The 18,441-nt window shown below is 43.2% G+C and overlaps 1 protein-coding gene and 1 long non-coding RNA gene across 2 annotated transcripts in view; one reads left to right on the plus strand and one right to left on the minus strand.

Annotated features, from left to right (window-relative positions):
- Positions 1-13,226, minus strand: part of HEPACAM (hepatic and glial cell adhesion molecule) — a 47,120-nt gene extending 33,894 nt beyond the window's left edge. The window contains exon 1 of the mRNA XM_073603241.1: positions 12,314-13,226. Coding sequence (XP_073459342.1) covers positions 12,314-12,581 — 268 coding nt within the window. The 5' untranslated portion in view covers positions 12,582-13,226. The remainder of the gene's footprint in view (positions 1-12,313) is intronic.
- On the plus strand, positions 12,528-17,627 carry LOC141111185 (uncharacterized). The gene is made up of 3 exons (XR_012236395.1): positions 12,528-12,775; positions 13,668-13,782; positions 16,974-17,627. It is a non-coding gene; the product is annotated as an uncharacterized lncRNA (long non-coding RNA).
- The last annotated feature ends 814 nt before the right edge of the window (positions 17,628-18,441 follow it).

Genomic DNA, 18,441 nt, shown 5'->3' on the forward strand with positions numbered 1-18,441 from the left:
GCTGGGGTCGGGGGTTCATATGGACCATTGTAAGTTTTGTGCCCCCGGGGCTCCGGGTGATCCACACCATTTTTTCTCCTTACCGGAACTTAAAGTACACTTATTTTTCTTTGAATTACAGAGGTTGGTTGCCTCTAGTTCACTGCCTCCATGAGCAGCCTTCGGGCTGAAGCAAGTTTGGGGATACAGACCTGCCTCCTGTTTTGGGGGTCGGGTGGGGTGGGGGGAGGTTTGGGGATATTGAGCCGTGTTCCTGGCTCCCAGTTTTTCGTTTTTGATTTTGTTTTTGTTTTATATTTTTTGACAGTGCTGTATTTGCTTTCTGTACTTAAAGTAATGACAGGCTCTGATTCGCCTCGGGCATTCCCTGTGATGGCTTGTGGCGAATTAGGAAGAGTATATAAGTTGTATCCTGCTTTTCTTATAAATGAGATGTATACATGACTAACCTAGATATCCTCTCCTGGAACACACGTGGCTTAAATTCTCCACTGAAGCGCTCTTTAGTGTTTCAATTTATAAAGAAGCATAATCCCCATATCTGTGTGTTACAGGAGACGCATCTGATTGGTAGCAAAACTCTTAGTCTGAAAAAACCGTGGGTGGGTCATCACTACCACTCTACTTACTCCAATTTTGCAAGGGGGGTTAGTGTTTTGGTCCTGAAAACTCTCCCTTTTAAGCTCCTTGATCTAGTCCTGGATCCTGATGGGAGATATGTATTAATACATGCCTTGATTTATGACTCACCTTGGGTGTTGGTGGGAGTATATCTGCCCCCCCCGGCCTCCTTCAGAATCCTCAATTTGATCTCGGGGGTGCTGGCTCACTTCCCCCCGGATAACGTTGTATTGATGGGTGACTTTAACCTTGTTCCGGACTCTGGGTTGGACAAGAGCACGGTGGGAGACACTACACGCCGTGACTTGGCGGACTGGGCTGACACGTACGGCCTGGTGGATGTATGGAGGTGGAAGAACCCTCAGGCCAGGGCCTTTACTTGCCATTCCGCCACTCATAGATCCTTCTCTCGCATAGACCTGGCCTACGTCGCGGCGCCTGTCCTCCCCAGAGTTCGGGACATAGGCATACTTCCGCAGGGGATTTCGGACCACGCCCCGTTGTTGTTATCCCTGGAACTGGCGGTGGACCCGTCGGATAGACTCTGGCGGTTGTCCAGGTTCTGGATATCCGACGCAGATGTCGACTCTCAGTTTCGGGAAACGGTGCAGCAATTTTGGGAGGTCAATCCGGGGTCTGCCTCTGATAATGTGGTTTGGGAAGCCTTTAAGGCCTCATCAAGGGGGCATTACCAATGTATTATTGCTAAGGTGAGGAGACTTCGTAGGGCGGAGCTTACCAGACTAGAGACTGAGGCGATCAGACAGGAAGCCCTATATGTCCGTTCCCGTGACCCACGAGACTACATAGCACTCCAATCTCTTACCCAACAATCCCTACTGCTACAGACCTCCCTGACACAAAAAAAGCTGTTATACCAGTCCCAACGCATATTCGAGCAGGGGGAAAAGACAGGTCATCTTTTGGCCTGGCTATCCAGGAAACAATCTGGGGTAACGGCAATAGCGCAGATTCGTGACAGAGATGGGACACTTCATTCTTCCCCAGCGGAAATTAATCGATGTTTCACTAACTTCTACCAGCACTTATATAGCTCACGAGTAATATATGATCAACAAGACCTTACTGACTACTTGGAAGAAATTGACATTCCAGTTCTCACACAATCTGCAGCTAACACACTAGACGCCCCCATTCAATTAGAGGAGATACAAAAAGCCCTCAAAATGATGCAGGCAGGGAAGACCCCGGGTCCGGATGGATTCCCGGTGGAATTCTAAAAGGCTTACATGGAAGAGATAACCCCTAGATTGCAGACGGTTTTTGCCTCAGCTTTAAAAACTGGGACTCTCCCGGCCTCGATGAGCGAGGCGGTTATAGTACTCATCCCTAAGCCGGGGAAGGACCCTACCCTCTGCGCATCCTACCGCCCTATCTCTCTCCTAAATGTTGACGCAAAGGTCCTAGCCAAGATCTTAGCCATCCGTTTAAACAAAGTTGTCACTGCCCTAACACATCCAGATCAAACGGGGTTCATGCCCGGAAGAGGCACGGATATAAATATACGTAGACTACACACTCACATCGCAGTGGCTAATCCGGGGAGCCCTGGGGTGGTGGCCTCACTCGACGCAGAGAAAGCCTTCGACTCGGTCGAGTGGGGCTACCTGTGGAGGGTCCTTTCCAGATTTGGCTTTGGCCCAGTCTTCCTCACATGGATTCAAATGTTGTATGCGCAGCCTAGGGCTCGTATACGCACGGGCAGCACCCTGTCGGAGCCCTTCCTTTTGGAGAGGGGAACCCGGCAGGGATGTCCCCTGTCCCCGGCATTATTTGCCTTGGCCTTGGAGCCCTTGGCGGCCCACATTAGGAAAGACAGAACTATTAAAGGCATTAGAGTAGGTCCGTTAGAGGAGAAATTGTCCCTTTATGCCGATGACTCCCTCCTTTATTTGGCTGATGCATCTGACTCCCTGAGGGCTGCCTTGTCTCAGTTTGATACTTTCAGCCGTTTTTCAGGAGTTCGAATCAACTGGGACAAATCGGTCCTCTTTCCACTTCACCCTTCCATGCTTCGTATCGACACCCAAACACCTCTCCAATGGGTCGAAGAGTTCACATACTTGGGCATAAGGGTAGCCTTGTCCCTGGACAAATACCTCGACCGTAATCTAACTCCAGTGTTGGACAAACTTACCAAGCAGTGCACAACCTGGCGTAGACTTCCACTTACGCCAGTGGGCAGAGGGAATTTAATCAAAATGGTGTACTTACCCAAATTGTTATATTTCTTTCGTCACACCCCCGTCCATATTCCCCGGTCAGTGTTCCGGAGACTCGACAGTATTGTGAGCGACTTTGTCTGGGCTGGGAGGCCTCCGAGAGTGGCCAGACGGACCCTCTATCTTCTCCTCTCTGGCGGAGGTCTGGCCCTTCCGAACTTCCTTATATACTACTGGGCTGCGGTCTTGGTTACCGTCCGCTGGTGGTTCTCCCAGCCCAGACAGAACCCAGCGGTCACCCTAGAGGCAGCAATACTTGGTTCATATGCAGCCCTTTCTAACTTAGTCTTCAGGGGGTGTAAGGCACATCCGGGCGTCACGATCCCTATGAAAACCACGATTCGGGCTTGGCAATGTTCGCGGGTGGCCCTCCGGGATCCTTTGGTGGTCTCCCCTCACACTCCCCTATGGGGCAATCCCCTTCTTCCCCACCTAAATACAGTGCCTGATCCGGCGGCGTGGGCAACGAGGGGTATTGTTACCCTCAAGCAAGTAATGCCAGGTGGGAAGATTCTAACATTCCTAGAATTAAGACAAGCATTTAAACTCCCCCGTTCCTTCCAATTTAGATACTGGCAGCTCCGGCATGCTCTCGCCGCCCAGTTCCCTACCCCAATTACTTTAAATTCAGATTCTATCGAGCGACTTCTCACTTCGGAGCTCCTGCTCAAACCACTCTCCACCCTATACATGTATCTCACAGTAGCTCTTGATACGGACACCTCACACCTGCTGGCCAAATGGAAGATAGATATCCCCGACCTAGACGAAGACACATGGGAGGAGTGCGTCTCTACATTTATTTCCTCTATGATAGCCTCTAGAGACCGTTTTATCCAATTGAAATTTCTGCACAGGGCATACTATACCCCACAAAGGTTGGCTTCCATCTACCCCTCTCTCAGCCCACTTTGCACGAGATGCTCCACTGAGAGGGGCTCCTTTTTCCACATGGTCTGGACTTGTAACAAGATCCAACCCTACTGGAGAGGGGTAGCGGACGTATTGACAGACATTTGCGGCGCCCCGTTGACACTGGACCCTCTCGTCTTTCTGCTCAGTCACCTTGGGGACGTGGAGGGTGACCGTTATACTAAACTAGGTTTGACTTTTGCCCTCTACTATGCTAGGAGAGAAATCCTCCTGAGATGGAAGGGTACTGATCTCCCTACAGTAGCCTCATGGAAAAGTGCAATTAATAAAGTCCTTCCTTTATATAAGATCACATATGAAAGTAGGAACTGCCCCGCGAAATTTGAGAAAATATGGTCACATTGGTCTGACGTTTGATTAAACTCCTAATTTATACAAATATGATTGTATCGTATATACTAGCTAATAGGAGGCTAGGAGTGGATGTGGAGAGGCCGGTGGGCTTTTCGCCGCCTCCCCCCTTCCTCCCCCCCCCCCGGCTGAAAATACTTTCCATTCTCCATACTTCTGGCAGTGGAATGGTGGGATCAATCTTGGCTCTATTCAGGACTACTGTCCGCTCCATAGAATATATACATCCCTCTTTTTGTTTTGTACTGTTTTATTGCTTACCTGTAACTAGCTGTAGACATACTTCACATCACAGGCTGTCTTCCACCCTTGGGTACCCCGACCTCAATGCTGCCTGGTAATGAATACCTTATCAAATGATGTAATCTGATTGCAAATACTGTACTGTTCATGCTATTGCTGTTTTGTATTCTTATGATTTCTGAATAAATAAAAAACTCTTACTGTCAAAAAAAAACTATCCTGCCAGGAAGCTGTAACAGCACACTGACAATCATAAGCCATTATACAGTGTCTTGAAAAAGTATTCACACCCCTTTAAATTTTCCACATTTCATGTGTCATGTTACAACCAAAACCATAAATGTATTTTATTGGGAATTTATGTGATAGACCAACACAAAGTGGAACATAATTGTGAAGTGGAAGAAAAATGATAAATGGTTTTCAACATTTTGTACAAATATCTGAAAAGTGTGGCATGCATTTGTATTCAGCCCCCTTTATTCTGATACCCCTAACTAAAATCTAGTTGAACCAATTGCCTTCAGAAGTCACCTAATTAGTATATAGAGTCCACCTGTGTGTAATTGAATCTCAGTATAAATACAGCTTTTTTGTAAAGCCACCAGAGGTTTGTTAGAGAACCTTAGTGAACAAACAGAATCATGAAGGCCAAGGAACACACCAGACAGGTTGTGGAGAAGTTTAAAAGCAGGGTTATGTCTTTTAAAAAAAAAAAACAAAAAAAAAACAAGCTTTGAACATCTCATGTGGCACTGTTCAATCCTCAATCCGAAAATGGAAAGAGTATGACACAACTGCAAACCTACCAAGACATGACCGTCCACTTAAACTGACAAGGCGGGCAAGGAGAGCATTCATCAGAGAAGCAGCCAAGAGGCCCATGATAACTCTGGAGGAGCTGCAGAGATCAACAGCTCAGGTGGGAGAATCTGTCCACAGGACAACTATTAGTTGTGCACTCCACAAATCTGGCCTTTATGGAAGAGTGGCAAGAAGAAAGCCATTGTTTAAAAAAAGCCATAAGAAGTCCCTTTTGCAGTTTGCAGGAAGCAATGTGGGGGACAGAGCAAACATGTAGAAGAAGGTGCTCTGGTCAGATGAGACAAAAATTTAACTTTTTGGCCTAAAAGCAAAACACTGTGTGTTGTGTGGCAGAAAACTAACACTGCACATCACCCTGAATACACCATCCCCACCGTGAAACATGGTGGTGCCAGCATCATGTTGTGGGGATGTTTTTCTTCAGCGGGGACAGAGAAGCTGGTCAGAGTTGATGGATGGAGCCAAACAGGGCAATCTTAGAAGAAAACCTGTTATGCCGCGTACACGCGACCGGACTTTTCGGCATCAAAGCTCCAACGGAACAAATCCGTCGGACAATTCGATCATGTGTGGGCTTCATCGGACCTTTTCTGTCGAAAAATCTGAGGGACCTTAGAAATAGAACAAGTTTCAAATCTTTCCGACGGACTCAATTCCTATCAAACAAACCGTTCATCTGTATGCTAGTCTGATGGACCAAAAACTACGCAAGGGCAGCTATTGGCTACTGGCTGTTGAACTTCCTTTTCTAGTCCGGTCATACGTCATCACGTTCGAAACGATCGGACTTTGGTGTGATCGTGTGTAGGCAAGTCCATTTTGTTGGAACTCCGTCGGAACTGCATTGAAAAGTCCTTTGGAGTTGAGTACGGCGGAGGTTCACCTTCCAGAAGGACAACAACCCTAAACATACAGCCAGAGCTACAAGGGAATGGTTTAGATCAAAGCATATTTATGTGTTAGAATGGCCCAGTCAAAGTCCAGACCTAAATCCAATTGAGAATCTGTGGCAAGACTTGAAAATTGCTGTTCACAGACGCTCTCCATCCAATCTGACACAGTTTGAGCTATTTTGCAAAGAAGAACGGGCAAAAATGTCACTCTCTAGATGTGCAAAGCTGGTAGAGACATCCCCAAAAAGACTTGCAGCTGTAATTGCAGGGAAAGTTGGTTCTACAAAGTATTGGCTCAGGCAGTGTTAATTTTGTAGACAAAAACATTTTAGTCTACTAAAATACGACTAAAACTAAAAAGTAAATCAATTGGGATGACTAAAATACAACTAAAACTAATATGGCATTTTAGTCAAAAGACTAAAATGGGGCTAAAACTAAAATGCCATTTTAGTCAAAAGACTAATGCCCCGTACACAGGATCGGATTTTCCAACAACAAATGTTGGATGTAAGCTTGTTGGCGGAAAGTCCGACCGTGTGTGTATGCTTCATCGAACATTTGTTGTCGTACTTTCCGCCAACAAATGTTAGCTAGCAGGTTCTCAAATTTTCCGCCAACAAATTTTGTTGTCAGACTTTCCAATCGTGTGTACACAAGTCCATCACATAAGTCCACATGCTCGGAATCAATGCTCACCAAACACAACATTAGCAGAAGGAGCCCAAAGGGTGGCGCACGACTATTAAACTTCCTTTTTATTGGCTCGCCGTGCGTCTTGTACGTCACTACATTCAGAACTGTTGACCAACATTTGTGTGACCGTGTGTATGCAAGACAAGTTTGAGCCAACAACCTTCGAACAAAAGTCCAATGTTTTGTTGTCGGAAAGTCCGATCGTGTGTACAGGGCATATGACTAAAACTAAATTGAAATTTGACGTCAAAATTAACACTGGTCTGTAGTGCATGTTCATACCTCAATAACATAAATAATAACATATTCGATTTTTCACCCCAGCAGTATATAACGAGTTTGGAAATTGTAGAGAAATGCTTAACTAATACATTACAATTTAACTACACCCATTCGATTTTAGATGACTAAAATAATTTTAGTTGACTAAAATGTACTGAAGATTTAGTCAACTAAATACAACTAAAACAATTGCAGAAGACTAAAATGGGACTAAAACTTAAATGCCATTTTAGTGCCAAGACTAAAACTAAATCGAAATGTTCTGCCAAAATTAACACTGGACTCGGGGGTTTGGGGGGGGCTGAATACAAATGCACCCTACACAATTTTTTGGATATTTATTTGTAAAAAAAAATTTGAAAACCATTTATCATTTTCCTACCACGTCACAATTATGTGCCACTTTGTGTTGGTCTATCACATAAAATCCCAATAAAATACATTTACGTTTTTGATTGTAATATGACAAAATGTGGAAAATTTCAAGGAGTATGAATACTTTTTCAAGGCACTGTATGTGTGTCTGTGGGACTGGGAAGTCCTCGGCCACTTATGATTGGCGCTGTTCAGTAACTGCTTCCTAGTTGGATAGCTCAAGTGAGTTTCGTCTAGGATCTGAATACCCCTGAGCTCATCCCTGTTGTAGATGATGTCACTGCTACTTTTACAAGGTAATATCAGGGCTTGTGCAGGCATTTGGTGCACACAAAGTAGATTTTTATCCTTTGTGATTAATGCTTAATATAATTGAAAAAAAAGTTTTGTTCCTAGAATTCAGCTTTAAATCTTATTGGTATAAAAAGGTCCTAGCAGGATTTGTATTTTTCTAGAGAAGGAAGCCTCTGTGGCCCTTGCAGTGGGCCCCTCCTGTTGGGGGGTATGTTGCAGTCTTTAACAATTGAGTCAGCACAGTCAGGGAGGTGTATACGCAGAACATTTTTACTTGGCAGTCAGTGAAGGAAATCGCAGGAGCTTATCCAGGGAAAACACATTTTAAAGACAGTGACACAATAGTCCCAACAAAGCAATATATCAAGTGGCTACAAAACAAGACAGCGGGGTGCCGGAACAACCGGACAGAACCAGCAGCAGCGACCTCTTCCCTGGGCCTCAATACCTCATCTCGGGTGATGAGGAACAAAATAAAACAGACACAACTGTAAAACGTGTGATCGCTTCGGCGGTTTTTGTTCAAAGCTGCCCAGACCCGAATTATCCAAACACACTGACAGCCTCAGTCCACCCAGAACTGACTTGTAACTAGAATCTGAGAATTTACAAGAATCTGTATATTCATTGTACAGGCTTATTTCTGATTTATATTTGCTCCCTTAGATACAGTAATTTATTTCCCTGACTCTTCAGGATGAAAAGGATAGGGGTCACCAAAAAATATGACAGTGGCTGTCCTATCAATTGTCTGAGCTCACACGCTGCTTCCCAGCATCTACATGTGCATAACATTGTCAAATAACAGGACACAATAGTAATTCACAATCCTATTAGCTACAAGGCTCTGGTATTTGATGCTGTTATGCATACACAGAAGCTGGGGTGGCAGATGTGTGGCTAGAGAAAGAAACCATGATACTTCAAGTTACCTCTGACCCCTGATGTCTTAACCTAAGATGGCCCGCTACTGCTGCTATAATTGCCATCAGACTTGATAGTAAAATGGGACTTGTCAATGTTATCAATAGGGAAGAGACCACAAGAACATATTTTTTTTACTGGAAAATGTGGCAACCTTAGCCGCTGCAGGGAGAAGAGGGCCGAGTACATCAGGAGATTGATTTATAGGTATGTACATGGGATAGTTTTAACAGGACATATTGAGGTGTGTGTGACATACAACATGATAGATAGATAGATAGATAGATAGATAGATAGATAGATAGATAGATAGATAGATAGATAGATAGATAGATAGATAGATAGATAGATAGATAGATAGATAGATAGATAGATAGGATAGATAGATATCTTCAAGAAAGAAGGAAAGATAATGGGTGGATAGATAAATAAGATTAGGACAGACAGATAGATGGATTGATAGATGGTAGGTGAATAGATTCCTTCTATTTCTTCCTTCAATATTCTATACATAAATCTCTATAGACAATTATCACAGGTACGTACCACTAAGGCTATAAACAGCCATGAAATAAAAGTCGGAGTCTGACCACCATGTTTTTGTAGAATGACTAGAACGTCAGCTTGCACAGTTTTTTTCAGCTCAGCATGGATGTTTATGTAAGGAACAGGCATCCCTTGTGCCAGCTGATCTAAAGGGACAATGACAACTGTCTGGGAGAATCTGTTTCCGATGATCAACTCTTCACTGGGATTGGTCAGGAAGGGTGTCTTGGGAAGTCCCATAGGACCCATATATGGTTGTATAATGCAGACACAACCTAGAATCTAATGCCCCGTACACACTCTCGGATTTTCCGATGGAAAATGTCCAATCGGAGCGTGTTGTCGGAAATTCCGACCGTGTGTGGGCTCCATCGGACATTTTCCATCGGATTATCCGACACACAAAGTTGGACAGCAGGAGATAAAATTTTCCGACAACAAAATCCGTTGTCGGAAATTCCGATCGTGTGTACACAAATCCGACGGACAAAGTGCCACGCATGCTCAGAATAAATAAAGAGATGAAAGCTATTGGCTACTGCCCCGTTTATAGTCCCGACGTACGTGTTTTACGTCACCGCGTTCAGAAAGATCGGATTTTACGACAACTTTGTGTGACCGTGTGTATGCAAGACAAGTTTGAGCCAACATCCGTCGGAAAAAATCCTAGGATTTTGTTGTCGGAATGTCCGAACAAAGTCCGACCGTGTGTACGCCCTATAAGGCTGGTTTAAAAAAATAGAACTATTTGCCTAAAGGGTAATTTAATAGAATAAGTACATGTCAGATATCAAAATGTTTGGTTACTTCTATAGGCAGGAAATAAATGGTGGCTCAATGAAGGTCTCGTATCGTCCGTTTGTCCACATAAACACAACCACTGTGTTCCCAGACCTTCACATTGACAGTCTGGATTAAAAATACAGCATGTTGCAGTTTTGATCCTGCTGGTTTCCTTTTCCCCTTTCACTTTGAGAAGCACATGAAAGCCATGAGAAGGACTGAAAAATGGAATGATGGGTGAATTAAACTGCAAATGTTGTTTAAAAGAAGGATTAAAAACTTGTTAAAGGAAAATCAAAGTTGTAGTGTTGTTTTCTTTCAGCTTCTACACATAGCCTAATGTCATTGTAATGTATGGATACTGTAGATCAGCCTTGATCAACCATTTAACATTGGAGGAACATTTGAAATAATTCAATTTTTAATGAAAAAATGTATTATATTGACAGCTCACCTCACTGTACATTGGCATGAACAGTAATTTGTATTTTAAAAAAAGAAATAGGGACAATAAAACGGAACGTGGCACACCTAGGGTATTTGACACAATTGGGTTCATTTACTAAAACTGGAGAGTGCAAAATCTGGTGCAGCTGTGCATGGTAGCCAATCAGCTTCTAACCTCAGTTTGTTCAATTAAGCATTGACAAAAAAACCTGGAAGCTGATTGGTTTCTATGCAGAGCTGCACCAAATTTTGCACTCTTCAATTTTAGTAAATCAACCCTGCAGCATGGATTGCTTTTTAACACCATCCTGTTCTATACAGAAAAAAACTTTTTCTGTAATAAAAATGAAATGAAAAAAAATAGTAATTGCCAGAAATGAAGCACAGACAGTGGAAATTGTAGTTTCTGTGTTACATTGGTGGTGGCAGATTTAACAGCGGTCAGTGGAAAATCGCCTCCTGTTCATTAGGGGGTAGTCAGTAGTAGAGGTGTACACTGGTGGTCAATGCGGTGCCCCCTTTCGTTCTGTGTAGAATGTTCCCCGTACATTGGTGGTTATTAAAGAAGTCCCACTTACATTGACGGTCAATGGAGAACTCCCCCCCCCTTACATTGGTGTTCAGTGAACAATTGCATGCCTTATGCCGCGTACACATGAGCGGACTTTTCGACCGGACTGGTCCGACGGACAATTCGACCGTGTGTGGGCTTCATCAAACTTTTTCGGTCGAAAATCTGACGGACTTTAGATTTGGAACATGTTTCAAATCTTTCCGATGGACTAGAGTCCGGTCGTACGTCATCACATACAAATCCGTCGGATTTTGATGTGATCGTGTGTAAACAAGTCTGGTGGAAGTCCGCCGAAAGTCCGTCGGACCAGTCCGGTTGAAAAGTCCGCTTGTGTGTACGCGGCATTACACTGATTGTCAGTGGAGAAGGCCCCCCTTACATTGACAGTCAGTGGAGAAGGTTTGCCTTTCATTGTTGGTTAGGGGAGAATTGCACCCCTTACACTGATGGTCAGTGAAGCCCCCCCACCATAAATTAACCATCAATGGAGAAGGTCCCCCTTGCATTGATGCTTAATGCAGAAGAACCCCCCCTTACACTGATGGTAAGTGGAGAACTGCACCCCATACATTAGTGGTCAGTGGATAATTGCACCCCTTACATTGATTGTCAGTGGAGAAGGTCCCCCTTACCTTGACGGTCAGCGGATAAGGTCCATCTTGCACTGATGGTCAGTGGAGAATTGCACCCTTTACACTAATGGTACTGGAGAAGGCCCCCCTTACACAGACGGTCAGTGGAAAAGGTCACTCTTACATTGACAGTCAGTGCAGAAGTATCCTCCTTTCATTGATGGTCAGTGGAGAAGTATCTCACTTATACTGATGATCAGTGGAGAAGAGTCCCCTTTATTACAATTGTCACTGGAGAAGTGTCCCTCTTACACTGGTGGGTGGTGGAGAAGGTCTCCCATACAGTGATGATCAGTGGAGACTAGAGAAGTCCCTACCTACATTGGAGGTCAGGGGAGATGATCCCCCACTGGCATGGGACCACTCTGATAGGGGATATTGACTTCAAAACTATTTAGGCACCATCAGACAGGAAATCAATCATCGCTACTAATTACTCAAGGAACCCCTAGCAACCTCTGTCAAAAAATATGACAGGGGTTTCTAATCATTCCCAACTCTATCCAAACAAAAAGTTTTGATTGAAAATACATTTTAAATACATTTTTAAAATTTGGATAGTGACTGTTTGCCCAAAATTGTATAGTTTGAAGATGTGCAAGGGATCATCCATACAGAATATATATTATACAGAGTTTATAGAAGTCTCACCTGTGTATATAGCCAGCAGCCAGAGCAGGTGAAGAAGAGCAGAGGAGCTGAAAGTCCGTAAATCGCCCGTTCGCCGTGTCTTCATCTTGGTAGAAGAACTCTGTCCTGGAGGTGATTTGCATGTTTTGTCCACGCTGGGCACGTCCCTCGGCACTGCTTGGTGTTCCGTGCCAATGTCTTCTGAATAGAGCCGACTCTGTTCTTTGTTCTCCTTTTCGCTCTGTCCACTGGCTTTTCTCCTGGACAAACTCTTCATAAAAAACAACATTTACCCCGACAACTAACACTCAGAGACTTCACATCTTCATAGAGAAGGACGTATATCAGTGTTCTGCAGCCAGACAGAAATATCGCAAGGGCATATAGGAAGGGCACTGACTGGCAGAAGCTGGCAGAGATGGTGGTCCAGATGTGGTGGAGCGGAAGTCGCACTGGAATGAATAGAGCTGTCAGGCCAGCATGGTAATCTAATTAAATGTTGATTTGTTTTGTAAAGAGGCCCTTCTTTAATTATTTACTGTACCATTACTGGCAAAAAGTGCTGATATCATTAGAGTGGACCTGTCAGTAACTATACCACCCTGCATGAAAGCATTCCTGACATGTCACAATATAAAACAGAATATTTTTCAGAAAAGCTTCACCTGTCATTGAGCTGCAGTCCGTTACTCCACCTAGGTTGAGATGATGTAATCAGTCTGTTGCAGGCAGGAATAAGAATTTCCTCAGTCTCCTCTCTCGCAGTGATCAGACTGTACATTGTAACTTTTTAGCAGGGGCAGGGGCTGATCTTCTTCAGACATTGGTGAACACAGGCAAGAACTGCACATGATTTAAATGATTGTCTCATCTCTGAGTCGGTATCTTAAACTAGAAAGAAGATGGTGACCCTAGATGAATCTTGAACAAAGGTGGTGCCATCCTCCTGGAGGGAAAAGCAGATGAAGCAATTGCTAGGGGGATTACTGTAATCTCACTATAATAATAAATATATTTAAGTGATGCAAGTTACTTATCATGCCTGTACTTAAAGTGGTTGTAACGGATCAACTGGTAAAACAACCGATTTAGTTTAAAATAGAAATGAAAGGTAGCAAGTAGCATTTACTTCCTGGAATTCATCTGCCCTTAACTGAGGCATGCATGTAGAAGAGTGTGCTTAGCTGAGAAAACCTCTCCCCCTCTCCTCTTGGGATGTATGGCTTCCAACCAGGAAGTAAAGAAATGTAAAAAAAAAGTGTTAAAACAAGTAAAATGATATACATTCCTATCTATTTACTAATGCTAGCAGCATGATTGGGAGAACAATAGTGCAACCCACTTGTTTAAATACTTACCTTCCTTCTCAATCCAGCGACCCTCACTGTGTGGCCCTGTCAAGCACTCCACAGGCCTTCCAGGAAAAATGACCCTGCCAAATCTATGAACCTATGAATGTGCATGTGCTGAAGCTCCATTCATTTTTATGGGTAAGTACTCATGGCGGCTTTCAGCAATCCAGCAAAGGGGGGGGGGGGGGAGTGTTCTTTCACTCCAATTAGCGCTCAGAGCTCTGCTCACTGGGAGCTCTGCTCGGCTCTAAGCCCCATTTTCTGAAAGCTCAGACAGGCTGTATAAATTATGTACTTGGATGTAGAGAATGGAGGCCTGCAGATAAACAGGTACACCTTATCTAGGAGGATTTGTTTAATCTCTGTGTATCACCCGAGGCCAGTGACTTCACTGGGTATATGAAGGGTTTACAACCACCTTTGGTCCAATTTTGAGAGCACCACAGATCAAATATAAATCCATTAAAACCTTATTGCACATGACAAGTGGTCACAAGAAAAAGCCAACATGTTTCAGAGACTTAATCCCCCTCCCCTTCATCAGGGCTGACAAATTAGATCACATAAAATAACATAAGAAAAAAGATCTAGAAAAGGCTCTTTTAATGCAACTATAGATACAATGTTATATAAAGAGTAATTATGTGTACATAATATATAACATAAACAAAGCAATAATAATAATAACAACCATAATCATTTACTAGAACTACAATAATATTATAAATACAATAATATTCTGCTCACAAAATGTAGTGAAATCATGAAGCGTCATAAACTAAAATAGGATGAAAAATGTAAATAAAAGGGGTTGATTTACTAAAACTGGAGAGTGCAAAATCTGGTGCAGCTGTTCATGGTAGCCAATCAGCTTCTAACTTCAGCTTGTTCAATTAAGCTTTGACAATAAGCCCGCATTCACACTGAGGGCTGGTTTGAAATCATGCAAGTTCAGCTGAACTCGCACAATTTCAAACCGGCATTTCAGTCCAACTTCGGGGGCGATTTGACAGACATCTGTGGGGATTCATGCACAGATGTCTATTCAAATCCTCCCCAAAGTCGCCAAAAGTAGTACAGGAACTACTTTTGGGAAGCAGTGCGGTGCTGCAAAGTCGGCGTCGCACCGATTTGGACTGTGCCGTTGCCGGCAATAGGTGGCGATTTGACATGCGATGGGACATGTCACATTATTATTATTATACAGGATTTATATAGCGCCAACAGTTTGCGCAGCGCTTTACAACATGAGGGCAGACAGTACACTTACAATACAAATCAATACAGGAGGGATCAGAGGCCCCTGCTCGTTAGAGCTTACAATCTAGAAGGGAGGGTCAAGTGGAAACAATGCAGTGACATTGTTGCATGTCAAATTGCATGCATCGCATGTCAAATCGACCCAATGTGAACATGGGCTTAAACCTGGCAGCTGATTGGTTTCAAAGCACAGCTGCACCAGAATCTGCACTCTCCAGTTTTAGTAAATCAAGCCCAAAGTGTCAATTATGCATTCCAAGTAATATTCAATAAAAGGTATATAAAATTATTCACATACCCTGTAATGAAAATGATTGCCATAACTCATATAAAATATAACTTTTTATATAAACATCAAAGTTAAATGATTATTTAGATTATTATTTATGTCTACTCAGGGAGGATCTTACCATTTTTATCGACTTTCCGACTGCCCCATAGCAGATTTACTGCTATGGGGCAGCCATTCTGTGCATATATTCACGTGATTCTGCACTTCCTGGTAGGGGGTGCATAAACACCACTGGCACGCCGCTTCTTCTGTGATTAGTCACAGCAGAAGCCAATCAGCGAGTGCCAGCCAATGAATATCCACTGATCATTGAGGTGAGAGGCTTGACAGAGCTCTGGATATGTAAACAAGGCAGAGCTCTGTCCTGACAGTGGTGATGTGATGATTTTTCTTTCCCTGCAAAGCAGAGAAAGCACACCTAGTACATATAAACACTGGCTAGGTTTAACCCCTTCCCAGCCAGCACCATTAGTACAGTGACAGTGCAAATGTTTAGCATTGATCACTGTATTAGTGTCACTGGTTCCCACAAAGTGCCTAAAGTGTCAGTGTCATATTGTCCGCCACAATATCGCAGTCCCACTATAAGCGGCTGATCACCGCCATTACTAGTATAAAAAAAAACAAAAAACTCCAGTATATCCCCCATAGCTTGTAGACACTGTAACTTTTGCGTAAACCAATACGTTTATTGGGATTTTTTTTACCAAAAGTATGTAGCAGAATACACACTGGCCTAAATTTATGAAGAACTTGATTTTTAAAATTTTTTTTATTGGATATGACTTATAGCAGAAAGCTTTTTGTTTATAGCGCAAAAAAAATAAAAAACCCTGGTGGCAAGCAAATACCACCAAAAGAAAGCTCTATTTGTGGGGAAAAAAATGATATCAATTTCAGTTGGGTACAGCGTTGAATGACTGTGCAATTGTCAGTTAAAGTAACGCAGTGCCGTATCACAAAAAATGGTCTGGACATGAAGGGGGGTAAATCTTCCGCAGGTCATATGGATATAGTCGTTTATAAATCTAAAGCTGTCCATTTATTTTATAATCTGTCAAATCTTCTTTTGATGTATCAAAGATATAAAGCACAAGGGTCGACTCTACCTAAACATTCTGTTGAGTTTTGTATCCAAACTGGGAGGCCCTTCAACTACATAGTTGTTGCTAAATCCAAAAGATCAAATTTTTTCTGAACTTAAAAAATCAAATCAAATATTAACATGTGTGGTTGGCTTTAAAGAAGATTGTACAATAAGACTACAAATAAGAGTTAGGTTAAAGTCAGAGGGTGTAGCATTGGCTCTTTTTTTAAATTCTACTGAACACCTTAATCGCCACATTATCACATTAACACCAAAACCCAATGTACCACTAAAATAGTTTGCCTCAGCTGTAAATGGCCATAGCAGAGAAGGAGTGAATGATTGTTGGGAGGCCGCCCTGTGCCCTGTCCCATTCACAGGGTGATTTGTGTCTGGGAAAACACTGCAGGGCCCATTGTCCCATGTGGAGGCCTCGGTCATAGGCACATTGGTGTATTTCTTCTGAAACACAAAAACAACACTTATGGGAACTGACAGAGAGAGGCTGAGCCTCCTGTCCCTCGCTGGGTCCATGGATGATTTATTGAAAGAGGCTGAGCTTCCTGTCCCCTGCTGGGCCCATACATGATTTACTGAGACATACAAGTCAGAAAGACATCATGTTGTGGAATACAGTGCCATACTTAATCTCACTCGCTTATAATAATCCTTCTTTTATGATTGTTCCAGGTTGAGTTTTGTGCGCTACAATCAATAATGATCACTTTCACGTTTATATAGAAATCCACAAAACCACTGGGACTTAAAGAGAACCTGTCAGCCATTTAAAACATTTAAAGTGGACCTGACTATGACTAGGTTCATTGGAGAGCAGAGTCTATGGGGATTGATGGTGTTCACCAGGTTCCCCTTCACAGGGGTTTGGACCCAGTTCACTCCACTGGATACTAGACGTAGTAGAAGTCGATGTACTAAGGAGACTCCAGTGAAATGGGGCAGGTGACCAGTGAGGAATCAAAGGAAGCCAGTAGGAAAAACTGGTTGACTATTGAGGAAACAGAGGAAGCCATTTGACAGGGGTTACAACCTCCCTTACTTTATTTAGGTTGTAGAGGTTGAAAAAAAAAAAAAAGAGAGAGAGCAGATCTTGTTCTTTTAAAGCATATTAAACAGCATAGTTCTTGTGCGGTGTGATTTTTTTCCTTTTCTATGCTGTACAAATCCTGGTTGATCCTGCCTGTTCTCCTGTGTCCCCCTGTGTGTGCTAACCATGGTAATCATGGCTGCTGATCCATGATTACCGTGGACAGGTTACATGCCTCCGTCATCCCGCTGCTTTCCTCTCTCCCCTCTCCCCCTGCCTGTCAGCTCCCTCCTAACTCTGTTCCGAGTGGCAGTAAAGTTACTGCTTGCAAATACTGCCAGCCCCTCTGCCATTACAAAATGTACTACACATTGGGGAAGATTTAGTAAAACTGGAGCACTCAGAATCTGGTGCAGCTGTGCATGGTAACCAATCAGCTTCTAACTTCAGCTTGTTCAATTAAGCTTTGACAATAAAACCTGGAAGCAGGTTGGTTCACCAGATTCTGTGTGCACCAATTTTAGTAAATCACCCCCATTGTCTTTGTTTTTATTCTCCTGCTAAATACCTTATTCCACCTCGCCGATCTGCGGTCACGTGACCACCCAGCAGAGGTCAGAGCCCCTCTCTCTCTAGTCCATAGATCAGTGAAGGAGAGCAGCGGGCGGTCAAGTGACCGCAGATCGGCGAGGTGGAATAAGGTATTTAACAGGAGAATTTTTAAAAAAGACACTGTGTAGTACATTTTGTCATAGCAAAGGGGCTGGCAGTAATTGTGAGCACTGCCTTTACAACCACTTTAATGCCTAGGTCCCAACAATGATGTTGGATGATTTGGTTGATGTTTGCAGTCACTAGGAAACCACCAAATGCTCACGTAACTGAATGCAATGTAATTTTAATTTTTTAGCGATTTCAAACCTGCGAAAAAGTCACGGTCAATTTTATGGTGACAGCATATTCACTTTCATTTTATACTGTATTGTAGTAGCAATGTAAAAGTAGTTATCTTTCATAATCCAATAAAAGCTTACTTGGAAGAAAAACGTCCATTTTGAGTGCCGGCTGTCCTCACCATCTTTTCCCACAACTTTCTGTATTCCCTGCATGCTT

The sequence above is a fragment of the Aquarana catesbeiana genome, linkage group LG10 (genome assembly GCF_042186555.1).
Source record: "Aquarana catesbeiana isolate 2022-GZ linkage group LG10, ASM4218655v1, whole genome shotgun sequence".
Classification (NCBI taxonomy): domain Eukaryota; kingdom Metazoa; phylum Chordata; class Amphibia; order Anura; family Ranidae; genus Aquarana; species Aquarana catesbeiana.